We start from the raw sequence: 22146 nt of genomic DNA, 5'->3' as shown, positions 1-22146 counted from the left end.
TCCCAAACAAGGATGAGGGTTCTGCACGGTGAGTGCAGGCGGCGAGAAGCCTGCCCTGTGCCCCGTGGAGGGCAGCGTGGGCTTCCCACCGGCGATCCCTTTGCTGTTCCAGATCATTCCTCAAACGTGCCTGGGTACTTCCTGCCTTTACGCCTGTCGGTGCTTCAAGCCAGAGCCCCATCACCTGTCCTCGAGGCCTTTCCTGCCCAGAGCCCATGATGCTGGGTCACCTGCTGGGAATCTGAGCCCCTGGATCCTTTCTCTGTGTCTGTACTGATGACAAGAATAGCCCAGCGCTTCCAGCGGGAGCGCCCCCCAGAACGTGAACCCTGAGTGCAGGAACCCCCAGGGCCTAGAGCCGGCCACGCAGACACACCTGCGAAGCATATTCCTGGAATGAGGAACACCCAGGCCTGTGGTAGGTGCTCTCCACGTGCTATTTCACTCCCTCTCCCCAGGATCTCCAGAGGGAAGGAGTGATATGATCCCCATTTCACAGAGGGAGACAGCTAGAGAGGCTGGGGGCCCTGTCCAGGTCAGGCAGGTGCTGAGTAACGAGTCCACAGCATTAAATGCAGGTCTGAGGGACGCAGCACTGTGGCTGCTGGGCGCACAGTAAGTGCTTACTAAATATTTCCTTGAACGAACATGAGCATACAGTTTCTCATTTTGTAAGAAAGAAAATGGAGATGGTGATATGGAGTGAGCCGGGCTGCACTCACGGTGGCTGGGTTGGGGGTGGGGGCCTGGCAAAGATGTTCGACGCCGAGTGCTGTGAGAGGCCCAAGGACAGAAAACTCACTCCGATGAGCACCTGCTACACCCCCACAGGGGCTATTACTCGCCCCTTTATTACTCCAGTAAACAGAGGGTTGGGGAGACGAAGCCGCCTCAAGTCACACATTGGGTACTGGTGCCCCAACCTGAACTCAAAGGCAGGGCTGCCGCGGCCCCGCCGGATTCCATGCGGCATTTCCGAAACCAAGACTAACAGCGGCACGGCTTTCTCCAGAAGAAAAGGTGAAGGGGCGGGAGAGAGATTTTAGTGAAACTCTGTGGCCATGTCCCTGCATCTAACTGCCTTCATTATTTTCCAATGGATCTGTTTGTTTGTTTTTGTTATAATATTAGCTGGTTGCCAAGCAACGGCTTAGGGAGCTATGATGCTGAACTTTTTTTGGTGCCCAAGTCGGCCCCCCAAAAGGGTGATGTAAGTGTTTGGGGGTCCAATGAGAGGGCTGCATATGAGCCTGCCCTGTATCCTGGGGTTTCAGAGTGATCTGGCCCCTTCCATCATGGGCAGCTGTCACAGAGGGCAGGCCAGCTGCCTCCTGGACACAGGTCTACCTCTCCGGGCCTCCGTCTGGTCACCTGTGATAACACTGACCTCACAAGCAGGTGTGAAGAATAGAGAGAATATACACGAAGCAGCTGGCAGGGCTGCTGGCACATGATCAGCGCTCGATACATTGTAACTATCATTTTAATATTAATATTCTCACAGTGTTTGGGCGGAGCATCTTGTTGCAAACCCACACGGGGGAAGTCAGTCTCTAGGGGCATCCCCAGGCCTCACTGGGGTCCACGCCCTCCTCAGCTAACAGTATCCTCAACCTCATCCCAAACCAACACTCCCAGGCCGGTCACGAAGCACATCCACTTTCAGTGTTTGCATCAGAAACGAATCTATACCCCTCCATGGGCATCTTTTTCCTTAAACCAACGGCAAGTCAACACGTTTATCTTCCTCTGAGAAGGACACTGCGTGCTTCTGTGGGGCCTCCGATAGAATCACATTCCTTCCCGATTCTCAAAAGTCTGTTGCCAAGGAATTCTCTAGGTCAGAGGTCATACCTGGGGTAGTCTGGAGTGGGGGTGGGAGGTACCATTCGGCCTGGAGATAGGTTGGTCTCGCTCAACAAGATGCCTTTTTAAAGAATTAGTTGTCAACATTAAAAACGAAAACATGAAAATCCACATTTCTAGCTCCTCTCAAAACTATGAAGCCCTTGGCCCAGCTCTCCTCCCCTGCCCCGTCCCCTGCCCCTATCCCCCCTGCCCCCCGACAATAACTCCACAATGAAAGTGGAGAGACACCAGCTGTCTGAGACGGGGGCCGTGAAGACAGGAGTGGAGTCTTAGGAGCACTGGGCAATATTTCAGAACTCCTGAACCACAGGTGGCCACAGCCAATGACAACGCCAGGCGACGCTGTGTGAAGTAAGTGTTACTTAGTGGGCACACTGGGCGCCTCGCATTGAGCACGGTCTCGATTAGTGTTTAGCAATGTCTTTGATCAACACAACACAGGAAGGCAGCATACAAACACACAGCTCACGTGTGATGTCTTTCAAAACATGATGCCATGAGGCAAAGTAATAAAATAGTGCTTGGATGGGGAGATTAGAGAACGCAGGCTTTTAAGGTGGGGTTCCCCTTTTCGTGGAGCCCCAGAGGGTGGAGGATGGGCTGTGTTCCTGAAGCCTCTCTCTTCTTGGTTCCCACCATATGGTCCTTTGGGAGCCCTGCCTGCCCCCCCAGAGTGGTCCTCCTGCAAACTGCCCAACAGCAGCAGAAGCCACAGAAACCAGGGGCTGCAGCTCTGTCTGGCCACACGGGGGCGCCCTCACTCCACACACTGGGATTCCAGGCCCAGCTGCAGCAGCACAGCCCCATTCCCAGTGCCCCCCGGAGTCAGGAGTTGGGGTTCCCAGGGCTCTGGACCAGGGCGCATGCTCTTTGGGAAGATGCCGCCTGTCCTCCCGGAAGGAGGGTCATGCTGCCCCGAGGTCGCTCACGCTGCCATTCTTAATGGAGAGGCTGGAAGGGAGCTCCTCCTGCTCAAGGGGCGGGGCTGAAGCTCTGAACCCCAAGACAGCCCTGGGAGCAAACCCGCTGCAGAGTGGACGGAGAACACGCTGCCTTCCAGAGCAAGCGTGGGCGCCCGCATCACCCACACGCCAGCCTCACTGCAAACCGTTTCAACTCTTTTGGAAGCTCTTTTAAGAGTGACAGAGACAGGAAGGCAGAGAGACTGAGAGACGCAGAGAGAGACAGACAGACAGACACTCACATACATACACAGAGGAAGGGAGGGTGAGAGCTCAGCTCTGGCTGCACCTGGGACAGCCAGGGACCCCAGTGCATCAGACAGGAACCCACACAGGGCAGCCTGCAGACCTGGAGGCCGACGGATGCAGGTTCAAGTCCTAGAGCCGCTGTGTGGACTTGGGTGGATGACTAGCTTCCTCGAGCCTCACTGTTCCAGTGGTAAAGGGCGGGGGGTCTCGCCACGCCTGCCTTTTGGACTTGAGGTGTGGATCCAGCGGGTAATTAATATGTGCAAACACCTCTCATGGAGCCTGGGCCCAGGCAAGCACTCACTCGGTAGAGGAGATAATTCACGTTGACAAATGACAGTGATAAAGGACTCAAATGTTTGACCATCTACACCTTGTGAGTTTAGCTTTCTCATGGGGGGACTTCAGGGCTGAATGGATTCTACAGTCCCTTCAGTTCAGATTGCTATTCCTAATAAATGTCGCTCCCCGCACGGCCATCTACGCCTTTCACGAGCTCAGTATCTCCAGCCCCGGATGCCTGACCTCCCCCGCCGCCCCACTCCATGTGGGAGCGAGGGGGGAAGACTCACTGGAGAGGCAGAGAGGCAGCTGTGGAGGTGAGTGAGCTCAGTGCCCAGAGTCAGATGACTCCCCCCCGCCCCCCCCCGCAACCCCTCACCCCGCACTGAGCCCGGCCCCCGCATTGCCTGGTGTGGAACCCCGAACTAACAGCCTGCATCTCACTCCTGCAGTCTCCCATTGGGAAGATGAAGATAATGATGGTTAGAACCCACGGCAGGCACCGAAGGGGGAGGGGATGAAACCCTGCGTGTCAATCACTCAGAACAGTGCCTGCCTCTCAGCAAGGACCCCACGAGGGGTTAGCCACCAGCATCACTTTGATTTGTTCCACAGATGAGGCTGTGACCTTTCTAGAATGACTGGATGAAGGAAGTCTGACCTCCAAACCGGGCGAGGAATGGGGTTTCCACAGGAGCTAAAAAAAGAACGTTAAACTGGGGGGCAAAAGAGATGCTTTCGAGACCATGCTCTGCCCCTAACATCTCAGGAGGCAAACTGGGCTTCCTTCCAATCTGTTCACCAGGAAAAAGGAGACCCGGGGGCAGCCCAGGGGTGGGTGTGGTCCTGGCAGACGGGCCCTCACCTGAGGTACTCATAGAGCCCGTACATGGGCAGGAAGTCGATGTCAGACAGGAACATGTAGGGCGTGCCCACGTGCTTCATGGCCACGTTGCGCAGCAGGTTCACGGGGTAGAACTGGCCCTCCTTGTACACGATGTGGTAGGCCACGTTGTGGCGGCTCATGAGCACCTCGGAGCCCTGCGCGTAGCGGAGGAACTGCTGGGCCTCGGCGTCCGACAGGTAGAGGGCCAGGCTGATGGGCCCCTCCCAGTGCTTGCAGATGGCCTCCAGCATCTGGAGCCTGTGAGAGACAGGAAGGTGAGCCACGGGACCCGGCCCCATCCGCGCATCCTCCACCCGCCCTCCTGGGGGCTCTGCCTCCCCCACGGGCACTTGGTCAACCAGCCTGAGCCCAAATCACGGTGTAACGGGGGGCAAATCACCAAACCTCAGATCCTTACTGACCAGAGGGGCATAAAACCACTTGCCTGGCTGGCTCTGGTCTTTGTCTGCTTCTAATCGAGTGAGTGACACTGAGAAAGTCACATCCCAAAATACGCCTTTTCTTTTCAACAGGGTGGTGAAGATGATGCTAAATGATTTAAGGATTCCCTTCCAGCTCAAAACTGCTATCCCTCTCCTCCTCTCTCAGGAAAGATAAAGAGCTCTGCTGAGCTCCTGAGGCAGTGACCAGCCACAAAAGATGGAGCCAAACCTAGGCCGTGAGTTACACGGAGCGTTAAAACAAGCAGTGAACGTAAGAGTGATAATAACTGCAATTATCTGACTCATTGCCATGCCCCAGACACTCTCCAGAATTCTCCCAACAGCCCTGTGCACCTTCTCCCCATTCTTCTGATGAGGGAACGGAGGCTCCAGAGGTCCAGTTGATACCACTGTAACTAGCTAGTTATTAATAACAGAAAAGGAGCAGAGGGAGGCCAGACATTATAGCACGGCCATTTGGGCAGCTTCACCAGGAAGATGCAATTTCACACTCCCCAGGGAACACCGGCCTATTCCCCACAGATCACTGGGGAGAGAGGCACACCCACAGTGAAGCTGGGGTGACATAGAAAAGGTGCCTGTCAGTCAAACCTGAGAACAGAAATCATTGGCTGGAAGGGGTGGGGCTAATGCAAGTCTGGGAAAGCTCGGGAACACATAATCCCCTACACAAAGGAACTTTCTTGCTCTTGGCTCTCTGGTTCCTTTGGCTTTGCTCTGGTTTCCTTGCACTTGCCGTGTTCCCTCCATAACCATGTGGCCATGGGGACACCACATGCAGTGGACTAATGGGCTGCAGCAGGATCACAAACAGTCAGGCTGATGCTGGAATGGACACTGCTCCAACATGGAGCAGAAGCTCTGGACACTGGCTCTGACCTTAGCCCTGCTGAAACCACAGCTACACTCCTTCCACGGCAGGACGAGGGGGAACTCAGGGGTGCAATTCCACAGAAATAAAGCTTTCTACAATATCTCATCCTCCCGTGGCGGCCTCCTGAAATTCTTATTCCAGCGGCACCCCAAGAACCCCACTCCACCAATAACAAAGTCAACTTTGATTCTTGGGCTTGGAGCAGACATGTGTAGACAGGTACAGGGACAGGGCCTTGGGGACGGTGAGAAGAAAACAATACTGGGTGTTTGGTAAAGTGAATGGAAAACCACGTGAATGTGGGGGACAAAAGTGTGCCTGGTTCAGTGGATAGAGCATCAGCCTGTGGACTGAAGGGTCCTGGGTTCGATTCTGGTCAAGGGCACATGCCCAGGTTGTGGGCTTGATCCCTAGTAGGGGGCGTGCAGGAGGCAGTGGATCCATGATTCTCTCTCATCATTGATGTTTCTATCTCCCTTTCCCTTCCACTCTGAAATCAATCCTATATAATAAAAGCCTAATATGCAAATCGACTGAACGGCAGAACAACCAGTCACTATGATGTGCACTGACCACCAGGGGGCAGACGTTCAACTCAGGAGCTGTCCCCTGGTGGTCAGTGAACTTCCATGGGGGAGCACTGCTCAGCCAGAAGCCGGGCTCATGGCTGGCAAACACAGCAGTAGTGGTGGAAGCCTTTCCCGTCTCCGCAGTGAGCCGAGAGGTAAGCAGGAGCGAGCAGCATGGAGCGAGGGGTTCCGGACTACGAGAGGGATGTCTGACTGCCGGCTTAGGCCTGCTCCCCTAAGCCAGCAGGCGGACATCCCCAGAGGGGTCCCAGACTGCGAAAGGGTGCAGGCCAAGCTGAGGGATCCCCTGCTCCCCCAGTGTGCAAATTTCGTGCACTGGGTCTCTAGTAAAACTATATATTTTTAAAAAATGCGCCTTCCTTCTTTACTTTTCAGAGCCCTTATTGTGCCAGGGCCACAGCCATTTGCAAGGCTCCCCGAGAGGCACCAGCCAAGGAGAACTGGGGAAGAACAGAGCCCAGAGAGAGAGAGCTCTGTGAAAACGAAGAGAAATCTATAAAGATAGTTTTTTGTGTTTTTTTTTTTTCTTTCTTCAAGGCAGTAGAAGTGTCTGCTACACAAAATCCATGGTTAGGAAAAAGCAAAACCTATTCTACTTTTTTTCCCTACCCAGCAAGAGGCACCTAATCAGCGGCCTCCCGGTCAGAATGCCCACTTCAGTTGGACAATTACCAGGAAATAGATTCCATGCATTTGCATTTCTATGCTTCTAAACAAAAGAAAGCAGGCACCCTTGTCCTGTGCCCACGGTTTTCCGAGTGTCCTCTCTTTCTGCGGGATTTGCTTCTGCTTGCTCTTTGGAGGATTAAGATATTCACAGGGTAAGATGCCCCCCGTTTCTCACACGTTGTGACACTTGCTAATCGAATTGGCCGGAGCCGGGTATGGGAGGCACGACATTCTCCACGAAACCTGATCTCTGACGGGTGCATTTGGCCCCCGCTGCACTCTGCCAATCTGGGGGTTTGCATGACCCCACCTGCACCCCAGTGTCATCTGCTGCAAAAGGGAGGACTCTGCACATCCTTTGAAATCTGGGGAGTCAAGGGCAAGGGTCACTTCTAACCTGAGGACAGAAGAGCTGCTGGAAGGAGGTGGAGGTGGGAGGCATGCCTGGGCGTGAAGAGGCCCGCCAGCTTCTGCAGTGGATTCGCCCACTGGCTCGGTTTTTGACTCTGTGTCTGGGTTTTCCATGCGAGGAAGCCCTGCCCAGGAGCAGCTCACTCTGTCTGGCTGGTACTGAAGAATTACCTCGTGCTCTCCAACTGGTGCTTTTCATCTGTCAGCTGCTTAGGATCACGTGGGAGGGGGCCTCTTATAGCACATTCCCAGGCCCCCAGAATCTGTATGTCCAACAAGCTCCCGCGTGATGCTGTGTCACCTGGCCCTTCGGAGCCACACAGCTCTGCTAGCTCAGCTAATGTTCTCTCTCCTCCAGGGGCCTCTCTCCAGAGACCGAAATCAGAGGAGGAGAGAGAACATCAGTTCTTCACCAACGTTGTCCAAGGGACAGGAGAGAGAAGGTGCCTCCTGGTGGCCAGGATGCTGGATCAGGATGGGATCCCTCTGTCCTCATCGGTCCTGTGGGCCTCCAGGATGGGAGGGAGGTCCCTGGAGCAGACCTGCCAGCGCCAGAGGGCCTTCACTCTTCCTGAAGGGACTGCTGGAGGGAGCCGGAGCCGGCAGCCCCCAGGTCCCTGTGGCATTCACGCAGGGCCTACATCTGACTCGAAGGTTTACAGACATCTGAAATGCTTCCTAAATTAAAAATTGATCCAATGGGCACCAGCCAGCGGCTGCATCATAACCGCTATACAGCATGGAGGGGAAGGGGAATTGTACCTCCTCACCGGCTGTGGCACTGAGTGGAAACTTTTGCTTATGTCCTGCTAAGTGTCTCTCCTTGGGGCGTGGGGTTCCCGGGGTCTCTGAGGTGTCTCAGGATGGCAGTACTTGTCACAACGCATTAGGGGGATCATGGGTCTGAAGGGAAGGCCTCTGGATCAGTGTTTGAGATCACACAGCGGTAAAGGCCGGTAGATCTGGTGCTAGAGTCTCTGTGCTTTTCATGTTCCCCTTTGTCTCATGTTGTCTTTGCCTGTTGCCTGTGAAGGTCGGCAAGTCCTCTGTGCTTGCGCACGGGGTCCTGGAGGCTGGTGAATCTCCAGGAAACCACAAGCCACAGAACCGCAAGCCAAAGAAGCTGTTTAGTGCTGCGAGTAGTCATTGCTAACACGCAGTAAGAATCAGAAAGCAAGGAATCGGCTTCCTCTTGGATCTTTCCGCCTCATTCAGCCCGAATCACTCTCAGATGCACAGATTCAAGGCCCGCCCACTCCCCAGAACCCTCGGACGACTTGGGTACCTTTCCTGCCCGAGCGCTGGCTCTTCCCTTTGCGCGTTCTTCCATCACTCGTGACTAATAACAGCTGACATTTATCGAACACGTAAGCGTGCCAGGCCCTGTTCTCAGCACTTTACAGGAATGAACTCATTGACTCCTGAGAAGGGCCCATGGAATCGCATCCACAGGCCGGACAGGCATCGCTGAGGGGGCACGGGGACAGAATGAGCCGAACTGCTTTCCTGATTGTGGGAGCTGAGGAGGGATGACATGCAGGAAGCTGGGGCAAGGGCAGCCACTATGGGCCACGAGTAAATCACCGAGGAAGTTGGTGAGCAGTGGTGGGGGGGGCCCCAGGACAGCCAGGAATAGAAAAGTGGGGCCCTGAGGGAGTGGCCTCGGGGCCTTGAAACCACTCACCTCCTGGCAGCCAGAGAGATGGTCTCAAAAAAAACCTCAAGTTAGATCTAACAACTTTGTGCACAAATCTTAAATAACTTCTCAACACATTTAGAATAAAGTCCCAGTGTTTTATGAGCTTCCAAGTTCTATCGCCTCCATCTCAGGCCCTCCCCTCCCAGGGGCCTGCCCTGCGGCAGCTGCACTCATTCTCTATCAGGCTGTGCAAGGCCCTTCCCACCACGGGGCTTTCGCACCTGCTATTCCATCCGCTTTCTCAGCAACTCCTACGCCTGCCTCCTTTTCTCATTCTCCAGGTCTCTGCAGAAATGTCCTCCCTTAGAAAGGCTCCCCCTGACCATACCTCCTGCAGAAGGCCCCTCACCTGACACTGTTATTCTCTCTCCCGGGTCCTTCAAAGCACCACAGCTTCACGTAGCTGTTCGTTGCTGCTTATACACTAGCCCCCTGTTCTCGACTCTGGCTGCACATCACAAACTTAGAACACAGTCCTACCTCACTGGCCTGCAATGGAGCCTGGGCATGAATTTGTCTTAAAAGCTCCCCGGATGATGCAGACTGTCCCCAGCCAAAGCCGAGAACCAGGGCATCAGACTGTGGGCCACTAAGCGTGGGAGCCACATCGGTCCTGCCTGCGAAAGGCTCAGTGGATCGATCCATGCGGAAGGAGACGAAACAGCAACTGCTTTCCAGCGGTGACTGTGGGTCCAGTCTATGCGTTTCCCTTCCCTCCGTCCTCAAAGCCACCACCGTCACCAAAAGACAAGAGCCCTTGCTTTTCCGTGCCGAGAGGGGGTGGGACGCAAGCCTACCATACCAGGCCCCAATAGCCTCGGCTCGCAGGCCCTCCCTCCTTCTCCAGGTGACCGGGGGAGGGCTGTGCGGAGGGGGCCGGTCTGCCCTACCTGTCCATGGAGAGCTGCGCGACCAGGGTGACGTCCGTGTTGTCCGCGGCGGGCTCATACTCGTAGTGCAGGAAGTACAGGTGGGTCCGGTGGACGGTGAAGCGCTCTCGCCGGAACTCGTAACACAGGTCATCCTCATCCAGCTCCGAGAGCTGCTTCTGGAGCTGCGAGGCAGGGGAGAGGCGTGGCAACAAGAAGGGAAGCCCCAGGGGGCCGGGAGCCCTCCCCTGAGTCTGTCACATTGAACATCGCTGACGGTCGAACACAGGACAAGATCGCTGTTTCCATCCCGCCCCCCCCTCCCCCCTCCAGTGCAAGTCACTCTGATTTCAAAACGGGGACCACGAAGGGCAGCTCAGCCTCCGAGAAGGGAGGCCGCTCTGAGCTCAGCAGGATGGTGGTGAGCAGGGACCAATGGATAACCATCCACAAACGCCCTATAAGCAAACACTCTTTGCCTGGATGATCTAGCGCAACATTTTCAAACATGAGGGGGGAAACTGTCACAGAAGAGTGAGGAACTGAGCGAGCAGTACCTTCGCGTGAGCTGATGCCTTTCTCTCCCAGAGCCACGGACGCCAGTCTTTGCACCAGGAGAGCAAAACCACACCAAAGCCTTTCCTTCAAAGTCATCCAGGTTAAGTCTGAGCCTCAGCGCCAGCCTCTCTTTCCCCCTCAGAAACTATCGCTCATGAACCTGCCTGTAGACCTTCTCCACCCAGCTCCACTCTGCTCCTTCCTGCCCAACTAGCGAGAGAGCAAGCTGACCCACCAACAGGGATTGAGGGCTCAGCCTCAGACATAGCAGACGCAGATCCACGGACCCCAGACCTGCTGGCTCAGATGCTGATATACCCCCGTCGCCTGCAAACCCCACCTCGACCCTCCCAGGCAGGCATCACGGTGCCCGTCATGTAGGTAAAGAAGTGCAGGGGAAGTGAAAGAGCACTGACAGTGACCGGCGTGGGGCCAGTGGGTGTGGGTGCGGAGTGAGCGGACTGGGGACAGGCGGGAGAGAGGCTCATCGGCTGAGGGAAACATATGTGTCAAGATTACACGCGTGTACACGTTGGTGAGGATACGACACACCGTGCATGTAGAACGCACAGATTTGTCACATGCACATTGTATTTGAAAACTGATGTTTGAACATGAATGATTTTGGTGAAAGTCACACAGCTGGTTCCAACATTATTTCTGTTGCATCAGCCTTGTCCATCACATGAGGACATGTAGTTGAACACGGACTAAGATGTGCCTGGCTAGAGGGACTAGCCTGGCTGAAAGTAACGGAGCACTTTTCCAAGAAGAAACATAAAATCTCCAAACCAATACATAGTGTAGTTGTCAACAAGAAAATATGCTAACTCGCTCCTGTAAAACCTAGTGCCGGTTGAGACCATCGCTTGATGGATGACGTTATGCGGAGGATTCCACTCACTGAGCAGTTCTCCCTCTCCTCTCACGCTCCCCGCTGTCACATGACTCCCAGCATCACCACTTCCCTCACACCTGGACCTGGGCTGCACTTGTGACTTGCTTTGGCGGATGGTCGAATGGCGGGGAAGCCATGCTGCCCAGTCCTGAGGGGGGCCTCAAGGGGAGTCCACGGTTATGCACCTCCACCCCTGCCGTGAGGAGGTCCTGGGCCAGCCAGCCCGAGGGTGAGCCACAGTCTCCCCAATGGCCCCAAGTGAGGGAGCGAGCCCAGCCCCGATCAGCAGAGCTGCCTCAGTAAACACCTCCCATACACCACCGAGGTTTTACAGGTCGGGGCAATAGACAACTGCCAGGGGGGGCACTGGCACTTAGTGAGGGGCCTTTCGTGATGTGAGCCCGTCCCGCATAGCAGGGGATGGTGGCCTCTCGGGCCTCGGCCCAGTCAGTGCGTGTAGCATTCTTCAGAAGGCTGTGTCCAATGCCAGGGGCACCCATATGTCCTCCAAAGTCCGGGGCTCACTGAGGTCCAGGGACATACGACAGTCTCAGCTATCGGACTTTCTAATGGCTCAGAGGATGCAATCGGGATGCTCTTTAGCTCTTCGAGTTCCATCCCATGCCCTGGCCTACCTGAAGGCTGCAGCTCTACTAATGGCGTGCGACCAGGACACGGGAATTCCTGCTCCAGCTACGACCCCATGAGCCGAGGGACCCGTTCTGAGCTGCAGGATTCGACCCACATCCTTGCTGACAACTTTCTTGATGAAGATCAAAAGAAGACTCACCACACGAGAAAGAAACACGAGGAGCCAGGACACGAGGAATGCATGTGTGTATGGGCATTCTCCTCCCCTCTGTGCATGCACGGGCACACCCCCCTGAGTCAGCGGGCATGCCATGCCTAGGAACATGGCTCCAAGAGTCCTTTTCTGAAAAGCACCCAGTCAGTGGATTCCTCAAGACAGGGGCTGCCCCACTCACCTCTGAATCCCTGAGCCTAGCTAGGACCTCTAGGTGCCTTGTGTGCTCAATCAGCCTGTATTGGACACACTCAGCCGCCTCATGTTAATACTAAAGGAAACAGTGGCCAATGAAAGTGCTACCAGAACCTGAAGTACGGCCTGCCCTGGGTGGGGGAGGTCTACCCATAATCCCAGGGGCTAAGAAGCCCGCATCTATGAACTTCACAGGATCAATAACGTGGTTCGGTGGCATCTATAGCCCCAGGTCCCTTGTGGCCACCCCATGCTTAAGGAGTAGGTCTAGGACAGTGATAGCGAATCTTTTGAGCTCGGTGTGTCAGCATTTTGAAAAACCCTAACTTAACTCCAGTGCCGTGTCACATATGGAAATTTTTTTCATATTTGCAACCATAGTAAAACAAAGTCTTATATTTTTGATATTTATTTTATATATTTAAATGCCATTTAACAAAGAGAACTCAACCAAAAAAAATGAGTGTCATAGGTTCGCCATCACTGGTCTAGGTGATACTCTTGTCTACAACCACACTGGGTCTGTGGGAAGCACAGCAGGGGTGCAGTCATACCTACAATGTCAGACTCTCCAGGATTCTGGACCCCCCAGATACCTCCCCTGAGCTCTACTGTACTTATTACCAACACGGCGAATGGCAGCTCTGCTTAGCTAATATGGACTAAGCACCTACTGTGCGCCAGGTGCAGTGCCAAGTGTTTCCAGGTGCCTGGCTTTATTAATGGGCCCGGTCAGCACACGTCTCTGTGTTACAGCAGGAGCAAACGGGCTCAGAAGGTTTCGGTCATTGGCCAGTGACACAGCTAGAGAGAGGCCGTCTGGCTCCAGAATCCGGTCTTCGCAAACTGTGGGCCTTTTCACAACACGATGACTTAGCTTTGGGGGATGGACGCGAGGGCCAAATGAGCTGGTGGAAGATTCAGTGCTCGGGGAACAAAGCAGGCCATAGCAATGCACACTCGGCATGTCCCATACAGCAAAGAGCCAGACAACCGCCATACACACACACACACACACACACACACACACACACACAGAAAACAGACCAAAGGGAATGGAATCCGTCACCGTGTTAACAAAGCTTTCGTCTGAGGGGTGGATTCGCAGGTGAACTTTATTGGCCTCTTTCTACTTTTCAGGATTTAACTAATTCCCTGCAATTTTCTCAAATGAGCAAACGCATGTAGAAGTGCTTTGCAAACTGAAGAGTGCTGCACAGACCTGAGCAATGTTATCATGATTCCATTATGTACCCTTTCAAATTCTAATCTAGGGCTGCTTATTGCCGACTGCATGGCTGATGTTATCCAAGGGGAAGACGAAGACGCTAAAAACCTAAAAACGGGCTCCTTTTCAGCCAGGGTTCGTCTAGTCATTTCTCCAGGGGGATGCTGAGCCGGGGGGTGGGCTTTCATTAGCAGGACCTGAATGCTTCCACACTTCATACTCCACTCAGACGCTCCACGCTCCACGGAGGGAGCGGGAGGCCGGGGCTCCTGACAAGCCAGTCATAGAAACAAAAGACAGATTCTCCTGAGATAAAATGCATTTGCTAAATTGCTTCTTTGAGCAGTCAGCTGAGGCAAAAAGGAGATTTGGCTCCAGGGAAAATGCCCTTTAAGCAGTTTGCCTTTATTCCTTCCCATCCTGAAGGACGGTGGCCTAGACTGACCTCTGAGCTGCCAGGACTCACGGCTGAGGGTTCAGAGGATTTGGAAGTGTGTCCTGGGCTCTGGCCAAAAGGACTTTTGTTCCAAGTTGGAAAAACCACAGAGAGAGATTAATACTCACACAGCCTCCATGCATGAGGGACCACGGTCAGTCCTGCCTTATATGTGAAGACATTCATCACCTGAAAGGTTTAGCCACTTGTTCAAGGTCACATGATGGGTGAACTGAGTGGCTGAGATATTTCCTCCAGGTGTATGTCCTCCAAGTTCTTGAACGTAATCAAGTCACTACTGCGCCTTGGTAATCTCTAGGGCTTTTCTAGTTTCCGAAATTGACCCTGGGACTTTTCAGTCCGAAAGCCAACGCTCTATTCACTGAGCCAAACCGGTTTTGGCGGCTTTTCTAGTTTTAATGCTAGCTAGATGGTTCTATGACTGGAGAGGAATGAATGCATGTATCCCCTGCAGAAGCAGGGACCTGCCATGCTCACCAATATTCACATTCTCCTCTCTTCCTGGGGGCACGGCCTGTGTTTCTGACCTTCCTGCAGTTTTGGGCCAAGCTCTGGTCAGCAGTACGTGGGCAGGTTCTGGTTGCCACAGGCACCGCATTCAGGGCTGTCTCATGCACAGTCCTCACTGTCAGCCAGAGCAAGAACGTCCAAGGCTCCATGGAAGTCAGAGCCACAAGATGGAAGGAGTCTGGGATCCTGGAGAAAAACCACCTGCCAATCAGAAACACCCATTCGTACTTTCTCTGAGTCAAAGGTTTCTCACATGCAGAGCCCATTTTAGAATTGTTCATGTTACCTTAACTAACACTCCCAGCTGAACTCTTCTAGACAGTAAGCAATGGGGGCAGAACACAACGGACCAAGTAAAGAGTCCCCCTGAAGCCACCCATTTCTTGTTGACGCCTCTCCTTCTGATGCCTGAGAACAATCGCTGGAAACATCTGGTGGGCAAAACAACCCTCAATAGTGCTGTTTTATAGGTTCCACCGACTTTCCCTTTTCAGTGGCCTGGACACCTGTGACGTCATCTGCTCTTCCCTGGATCTGCAGGAGGCAGGCAGGGTTGCCCTGGTGCCCTCAGTCGGCGGAGAAGGAAGTCGAAGCACCAGGGGTTTGCTCAGAGCGGCTGGGGCTCTGACTCTCATCCTCTGAAGCCTGCTTCAGGCTCTCTCCTGTGGTTTCCACGAAGCGGGTACATTTTAAAGAGCCATGCAGGTAGAGAAAGATTACAGGCTCGCTGACTGCCTGCTGTGTGCATTAATCAACCAAGTTCCAGGAACCCAAACATTTTTTACCAGGGGCCAGATTTATGCTTTTGTGCAGAGGAGAGGCACGGGTTCAGGTCTGTTCAGCAAAGGCTCAGAGAGATTCCGCCCAGCTCTGACCTAGGCTCTGAGGAAATAAAGAAGGAGAAGGCCTGGCCTCCATCCGGTCCCAAGTATCAGTATTAATGTGAACTTCACACACAATTCATAGGCCCTTACTTTATGCCAAGCCCTGTGCTAAGAATGCGGAAGGAACCCCAGTTTCTGTACTTAAGTTGTTCATAATGTCTGGGAGGGGGAACAAATAAGCAAGTTGGTAATTATAATACTGGGTGTTTATAACACGAACAAAACTTAATTTGGGAGCGGGGGTTGGGGAGGGGCCTGTGTTATGTGCCACTGATCTAGCTCCTGACTTAGCTTCTTGGGTCCTCATGAAGCCTATCTGATAGACTATGATTCCCATTTTACAGATGGGAAAACCAAGGCATAGAGAGTTTAAGCAAATGGCCCAAAATCCCACAGTTACTGTTCCTAAGATTTTATGTGGGTTTTGCTCCAGAGCTGCCCCCCTGCATTCTGCATAAGGAGCTGGTAAGAGGAGGGAGACCCGGCCAAAGGGAGGGAGAGCAGGTGGCTGCAGGAAAGGCCCAGGAGGGAGCCCTGCACGGGAGGACTATTACAACTGGAGCCTTGGGGTGTGGAAGAGAGGTGTGCAAGCTGGAGCTGGACAGAACAAAGCAGACAGGCCACGATGGCGTGCAGGGGGTGCAGGCATATCCACTGAAAAGCTTGCCCCGACGGCTCCTCCTGCACCCCACCCTGAAGCCTCCCGGCAAGCGCTGGGGTCCTTCAGGCTCTGGAATGAACAAGCCCGGAAGGTCATTGGAGGCCGGCCTGGGCAGCAGCTGTGGTAGGGCTCTGGGCGCTGTCCACCGGGCTCTGATGCCCACGGCGTGATGAAAGAGCTGGCGCCACGCGGCTCACCCATGAGCGCGATAATGCATTCTGGCTTTTCCCTGGGGTTTCTCTGGGATACAGCTGTTTCCACAGAGCCATCTGTTTCCTGGCACGGCCTTGCACGGTGGTGCCGGGAAGTGTTTATGGAATCTGTTTGTATGTGTCTTATTTTTAACTCCTAATTGAGCCATGGCGATGCCGTTGTCTTTTCTCCTTAGTGGGCTTGGTGTTGGGGAACGGGGCCCCACAGGTAGCCCGGCACCCTGGCGGCTGAGGGAGGTGAGTCAGAGCCCTCCTCTCAGAGATGAGCAGGGACCTCGGAGCAGGTGGAAGGGCAGGTCTGGGACAAGCTTCCTGGCCAACCTACCGCCCATGGCTGGCAGCACTTTGCATACCTTAGGTCTGGGACAAGCTTCCTGGCCAACCTACCGCCTCTGGCTGGCAGCACTTTGCATATCTTACCAGTGGTTGGCAAACTGCAGCTCGCGAGCCACATGTGGCTCTTTGGCCCCTTGAATGTGGCTCTTCCACAAAATATCAACTTCTGCACAGGGGCCATGAAGTTTCAATTGCACTGTACGAGCGCGCCCGATGTGGTATTTTATGGAAGAGCCACACTCAAGAGGCCAAAGAGCCGCATGTGGCTCACGAGCCGCAGTTTGCCGACCACTGCCTTAACCCCTTCAACCCTCCAATCGCCTGGCCTGGGTTTATTTGTGACCATTTTACAGGCGGAGAAACTGAGGCTTGTAGAAGGTGAAAGTGGTGCCCGGTGCCACAGATCTAGTCCCGGGGCCGGGTTTTCTGATCGTGGCTGTAGGGAACTTCCTCTCGCACCCCAGATGCTTCGAGAAAAGGACTTGTAATAGTTCATTTGTTGAACAAGATCTGCTGAGCACACACCAGGAGCCAGGCAGTCTTTCGGAGGCATGAAAACATACTGATGAATAAAAGCGGCTAAAAATCCACGTAGTCACAGAGCTTTCATTCACGTGGGGAGGGGGGGATGTGATCAACAAAACAAATTCATCAAGAATATGACACCCTGATAGGGGACGAGGGCCACGGAGAACAATGAAGAAGCTGGGGGAGGGGCGGGAACTGCAATTTTAGGTCAGGGAGTGTTTTGTTTACTTACAGAAAGGCCACGCGGCTGTGGGTCAAGGTTAATACCAGTCCCGGGACCACCACCAGCCCGTTCCACGATTTCAATTCTCTGAGCTCCCACGTCCTCCTCCATAAAATGGAGACAACAGCAACTTGTGGGAGTCAGCGTGATTATATAAGTAAACACGACGAGGAGAATGAGGGAATGAGTTGTAGTGATTCTGTTCGTTGTAAACGTGGAGCGACACCCACTTACGAAGCAGGTCCCTGGTTTGTGGCTTAGAGTTAGGTCGGCCTGGTTTCGAATCGTGGCGCCACCACAGAGGCGTTGCGTGACCCTGGGCAAGTAACTCCTCTCCAGTGAGCTTTGGTTTCCTTATCTGTCAAGTGTGACTAACACCCACCTCCCTGGAAGGTGGTGGAGATTAGAGTTGCACTTCCCTTTCTCTTGCTCTGCAGGAAATCTCCATTGTCAAAGGCCAGCAGACACAGAGAAGCCTTAGCTGGTTTGGCTCAGTGGATAGAGCGTTGGCCTGCGGACTGAAGGGTCCTGGGTTCGGTTCTGGTCAAGGGCACATGCGGGTTTGATCCCCAGTGGGGGGCGTGCAGGAGGCAGGTCTGGGCAGGGCACAGAGCAGCGTCCCAGTGCATGGGGACCAGAGGGGCTCACGCCGGGGGCAGGGCTGCCCACAGGCTCCCGCATCCCCGGTGTTACTATTTGGAGACTGGCACTGGGTCCCTGGAGGGCTGCTTGGCTAGGACACTGGGGTTTGGACAGAGAAAACGCGTGGGGCCATTCATTAGTGACGTCTGCCGCGGACACGGGATGAGGGAGCTGGAAGTCTGTGTTCACTGCCGATGGACTTGCAATTCCATATAAATGCAGGCACTCACTGGTGCCCAATCTCTGTGGTTTTTTCTTCTTCTTCTTTGCACTTTTTGGATATTTGCTGTTTGATCACTTAACTTTGAATGCAGCAGTGGCTAATTCTTTCCCGTTGGCCTTTCTGACTTCAATACCCCGGCTTCTCTTTTCTTGGCTGGCGGGGGAGGGCGGGGTGGGGAGGGGCGCGCAGAAGGGCTGCTCCGGGCTGACAGAGTGAAAATGACAGCTGTCAGGAAGGAATGTGCAGAACCAGCAGCACGCAGCGCGAGGCCATTTCCTGCCAGGAAAAGCAGCATCTTTCCCCCTTGGGCCGGCTCCCGCCCCCTCAGCCTGCTCAGTGCCACCGGCGCGGCCATTGCACATGGAGTTCCATATAATTTGGTGGCCAAAGGAAGGGCATGTGCTTTAGCAAGATTCCCACCCAAAATGGTTCAAACCTATATATTTTAAGGCTTTGCATTTAAACGGGCGAGCTTCCTTTTAGCTGGAGCAACCCCTTAGGGGTGGCAGGCGTTGCTGCTGAGAAAGCTTCACTCTATAAATACGGGGCTCAGGGAGACACGCTGTATGGAAACATGCGACGCTGTCTGCCAGGCTCTCAGGGGCAGCAGGGGGTGTCCTTACTTGCCCCGGAGGACAGGCTCAGAGTAATGAACTCCCTGCGGAAGGGAAGGTTTCAGCTCAACAAAGGAAAGGCTGGTGTGGTACCTGGAGCCTCCAGCAGGGGAGGCAGCTGTTGGAGGTGGTGAGCTCCCCGTCTTTGGGAGGATTCCAGCAGAAGCCAGATGCACGCCTGTTAGGGATGGTGTTGAGGGATTTTTGCCTGGATTAGGGGGTGGAGAGTTTCCGTGACTATTCAGCTGTGTGCTGTGGAGTCCTGGGCTTTCTTGGCAATGCTTTAGGGGCCGGGTTGCTGAGGTGAAGGGAGAGAAAAGCTAAGGCATAGAATTCTAGCCTCCGTGACGATTTCAAGAAATAAGAACAACCTACGCCTACTGGATGCTTATTGCATCACACAGATGAACTGACTGGTTCCAGAGGGGGACAGTGGATGCACCGGGGTGGATGGGAGTGGCCGTGCCCCGTTAGCGACTGTCGGTCCAACCACTGTTGGAGTCTGATCTCTTCCCAGTCACACGAACACTCTGAGCGCCACACGGAAGAGCAAAGCCCCTGATTTCCTGAAATTACTCATTCTGTTGGCAGCGAGGCCAACCAGGTGGCCTCTCCTTCCTACCGCAGGCCCCTCATTGGCAGGAAACCTTTCGGGGACTGTCTGACCCAGAGCAGATGTGACAGCCCTCAGGTGCTGTAGAGACAGGGTTCTGAGTGACCCTGCAGGTTCCTCTCCCCGCCAGGCCTTCTGCGGAGAGGTTAATATAACCTGAATCCATCTGAGGCACGACAGACTGTCATCAGATGGTTGGGCACTGTGGTTTGTAAAAACAAATCAACAAACAATGAACATGGTGTTCCTGGTGCTGAGTCCTTCTTTCTTGGCCATTTAACATAGATTATCCGTGAAACACTACGACAAAGGCACCCCTGTGCCCATTTCTCAGATGGTAAACGTGAGGCCCAGAGCATTCATGTGCTGGCTCTGAGGTCATGTGACTATTAAATATGGGATCTGGGATGACTAGCATGCTTACTCTCTCATCACCATCATCACCTCCCTCTAGAGGAAATTATAATAATGCAAAAACCAAAGTCATGCAGCCCTTTATGTTCTCACCTTGCCTTCATTCGAATCTGAATGTGCCATGGTGGTCCTGTTCACCTCTGCTCACTTCCGCCCTCCTTCACACTGAGTCCACTTTCTACACCTCCTTATTCATCCCTCAAATCTCACCTCCTCCAGGAAGTCCTCCCTGAGGCACCTTCTCTCCTACTGCATCCAAAGCCCTTGTCATGTGCTCTCAAAGCACCACCGCCATCCGGGCACTCATTGCACTGGATCACAACTCCCGCTTGTCTGCATCCCTCATTGGACCCGCACTGGGAGAGCCAGGCTTGGTCTGCGATGCTCCCCCTGCATCCCTAGCCCGGAGGTTGGGATTGTTTGAACGACTCTATGTCCAGTGGCTGAATGAGCCTTGAGACAATGCGCTGGAGCCCTTTCTCATCTGCGATCTGTAGGCCCAGGAAGAGGTTCCGGACTTCATTCACTCGCGACTACCACCATCTGTGCACTTGTCAGGGCGCTAACGACCTCTTTCCCCGGAGCTGGGAGCATCCGCTTTGGGCCGGATCCAAGATCATGCCCTTTCCCTCCGGTTGTGTTTGTTTGCACATAACACTTGACACTGCTAAGGACCAGGAGGTGGGCGCCCTACAGATGCGCTTCCAGGGTGCGAGGTCGCAGACCCTCTCCTGCCCCGCCCTGCCCCGAGGGCCGCTCTCGGAGGAGCCTGGATGCAGCAGGGCACAGGGACCTGCTGTGAGTGCCAGATGCCCCTGTTGCCCTGTCCTTAGAGCCCACAAAGCAACTCGTCTGTGCTCTCTGTCCCCACGCCTCCGGCCTCGGTCTCAGCCCCACGTCATCGTTTCGCCTGGGAAGCGGCAATTGTCTCTAAGTGGTCTCCCCGTCCCCAGTCCTGGCCTTTTCATTCCATTCTCCACACGGAGTCATTTTTCTCAACTGTAATCTGACCAAATGAAAGCCGTTCGGTGAAGTCTACACGGCTGAGCCCAGCCAAGGCCCTTCTGTCAGCTCCGTCCTTCGCCCCTCTCCCACACGCCCTCACACCAACGCCCGGCATGTTCTCCCTGAACTCTCCACTTCGTCTGCTCTGCCTTTACCTGGCGCGTCATGCTTCCCCCGTATGTACTCAATTCATCCAACAAGTATTTACTGAGTGGTGACCACGTGCTGCTTCCCTTGGGGCACCACAGAGGCAAAGTCTCTCATCTCATGGCCCCCTATCCTGGTCTTAGGTTTGGGAAAAAAACTAGGAAACAAACACATGAAGCAAATCCCTGGTGGATGGTGCATATACTCGGATGTAAAGGAGACAGGGCGCATCACAGAGTGACAATGGGGTCCTGGAGGCTGAGGGGGGTCAGGGGACGTTTCTGAAGATGCCCCATCAGAGATGCTCCTACACTGAGGGGCAGGGGGTCCGGGCAGTGGGACAGCCAGCACAGAGGCCCCGGGCAGGTGGAGTGAGCCTGGGATGGATGCAGACAGAACCGCAAAGGTGGTGAGTGTGGCTCCCGCAGTGTCAAGGGCCAGAGTGCTGGGGGGACGATGCTCTAGGCGTCTCTAGCACTTGATACGTGTACCAGGAATAGGCGAGCCTCTAATTTCAACCCAGGGCCTTGCCCGGTGCCTGGTAGATGCCGGCATTCACAGGTGCTTATTGAGGACCATGGGGTACTCTCCCCCAACCCCTACGACCCTGTGACCCCAGGGGAGGCTGATGGTAGGAAAAGCTAGTGAGTCATTTATAAAGAAAGTCCCGCCTCCTAAGACACTGGCCGACAGGGGAACCCGTGATGCCATGATTAACCGATGGCTTTATGCTGCAAGGCTTTGTATTTGAGCCTCTTCCGTGGAGGAAAAAAAAAAAAAGAGGCAGGAGAACATTTTTACTTAGCGTTTGGAGTACAGTGCCGAATGGGCACTCAAATGTTGGCAAGGATGACAAATACTGACTTGCATAGAGAAATGGAGGAAGAACCAAAAGGCCAAACCCAGGAAGAACATACCGTGTTCATGGATTGGTAGAATCAACATCATTTAAAATGTCCATACTACCCAAAGTAATTTATAGATTCAATGCACTCCCCATTAAAATACCAACGGCATATTTCATAGACCTAGAACTCTCCAAAAATTCATCTGGAATAAAAAAAGACCCTGAATAGCTGCATCAATCTTGAGAAAGAAGAACAGAATTGGAGGGATCAGAGTACCAGCCATCAAGTTATACTACAAAGCCAATGTTCTCAAAAGTGCCT

At 53.9% G+C, this 22146-nt stretch overlaps 1 protein-coding gene across 3 annotated transcripts in view; it reads right to left on the bottom strand.

Moving 5' to 3' along the window:
- The window catches only part of LARGE (like-glycosyltransferase), a 442315-nt gene that overhangs the window by 9703 nt on the left and 410466 nt on the right, over positions 1 to 22146 (bottom strand). For 2 of the 3 annotated variants that reach the window (XM_015567588.1, XM_006769319.2), the window contains exons 11-12: positions 9846 to 10009; positions 4228 to 4506 (exon numbers count right to left, since the gene is read on the bottom strand). In XM_015567588.1, the coding sequence (XP_015423074.1) occupies positions 4228 to 4506; positions 9846 to 10009 (443 nt within the window). The remainder of the gene's footprint in view (positions 1 to 4227; positions 4507 to 9845; positions 10010 to 22146) is intronic. The other variant, XM_006769320.2, reaches the window with a different exon arrangement.

Source organism: Myotis davidii, unplaced genomic scaffold, assembly GCF_000327345.1.
Source record: "Myotis davidii unplaced genomic scaffold, ASM32734v1 scaffold120, whole genome shotgun sequence".
NCBI classification, from domain to species: Eukaryota; Metazoa; Chordata; class Mammalia; order Chiroptera; family Vespertilionidae; genus Myotis; species Myotis davidii.
Note: the sequence above shows the minus strand (reverse complement) of the source record. Positions and strands in the feature narration are given on the sequence as shown.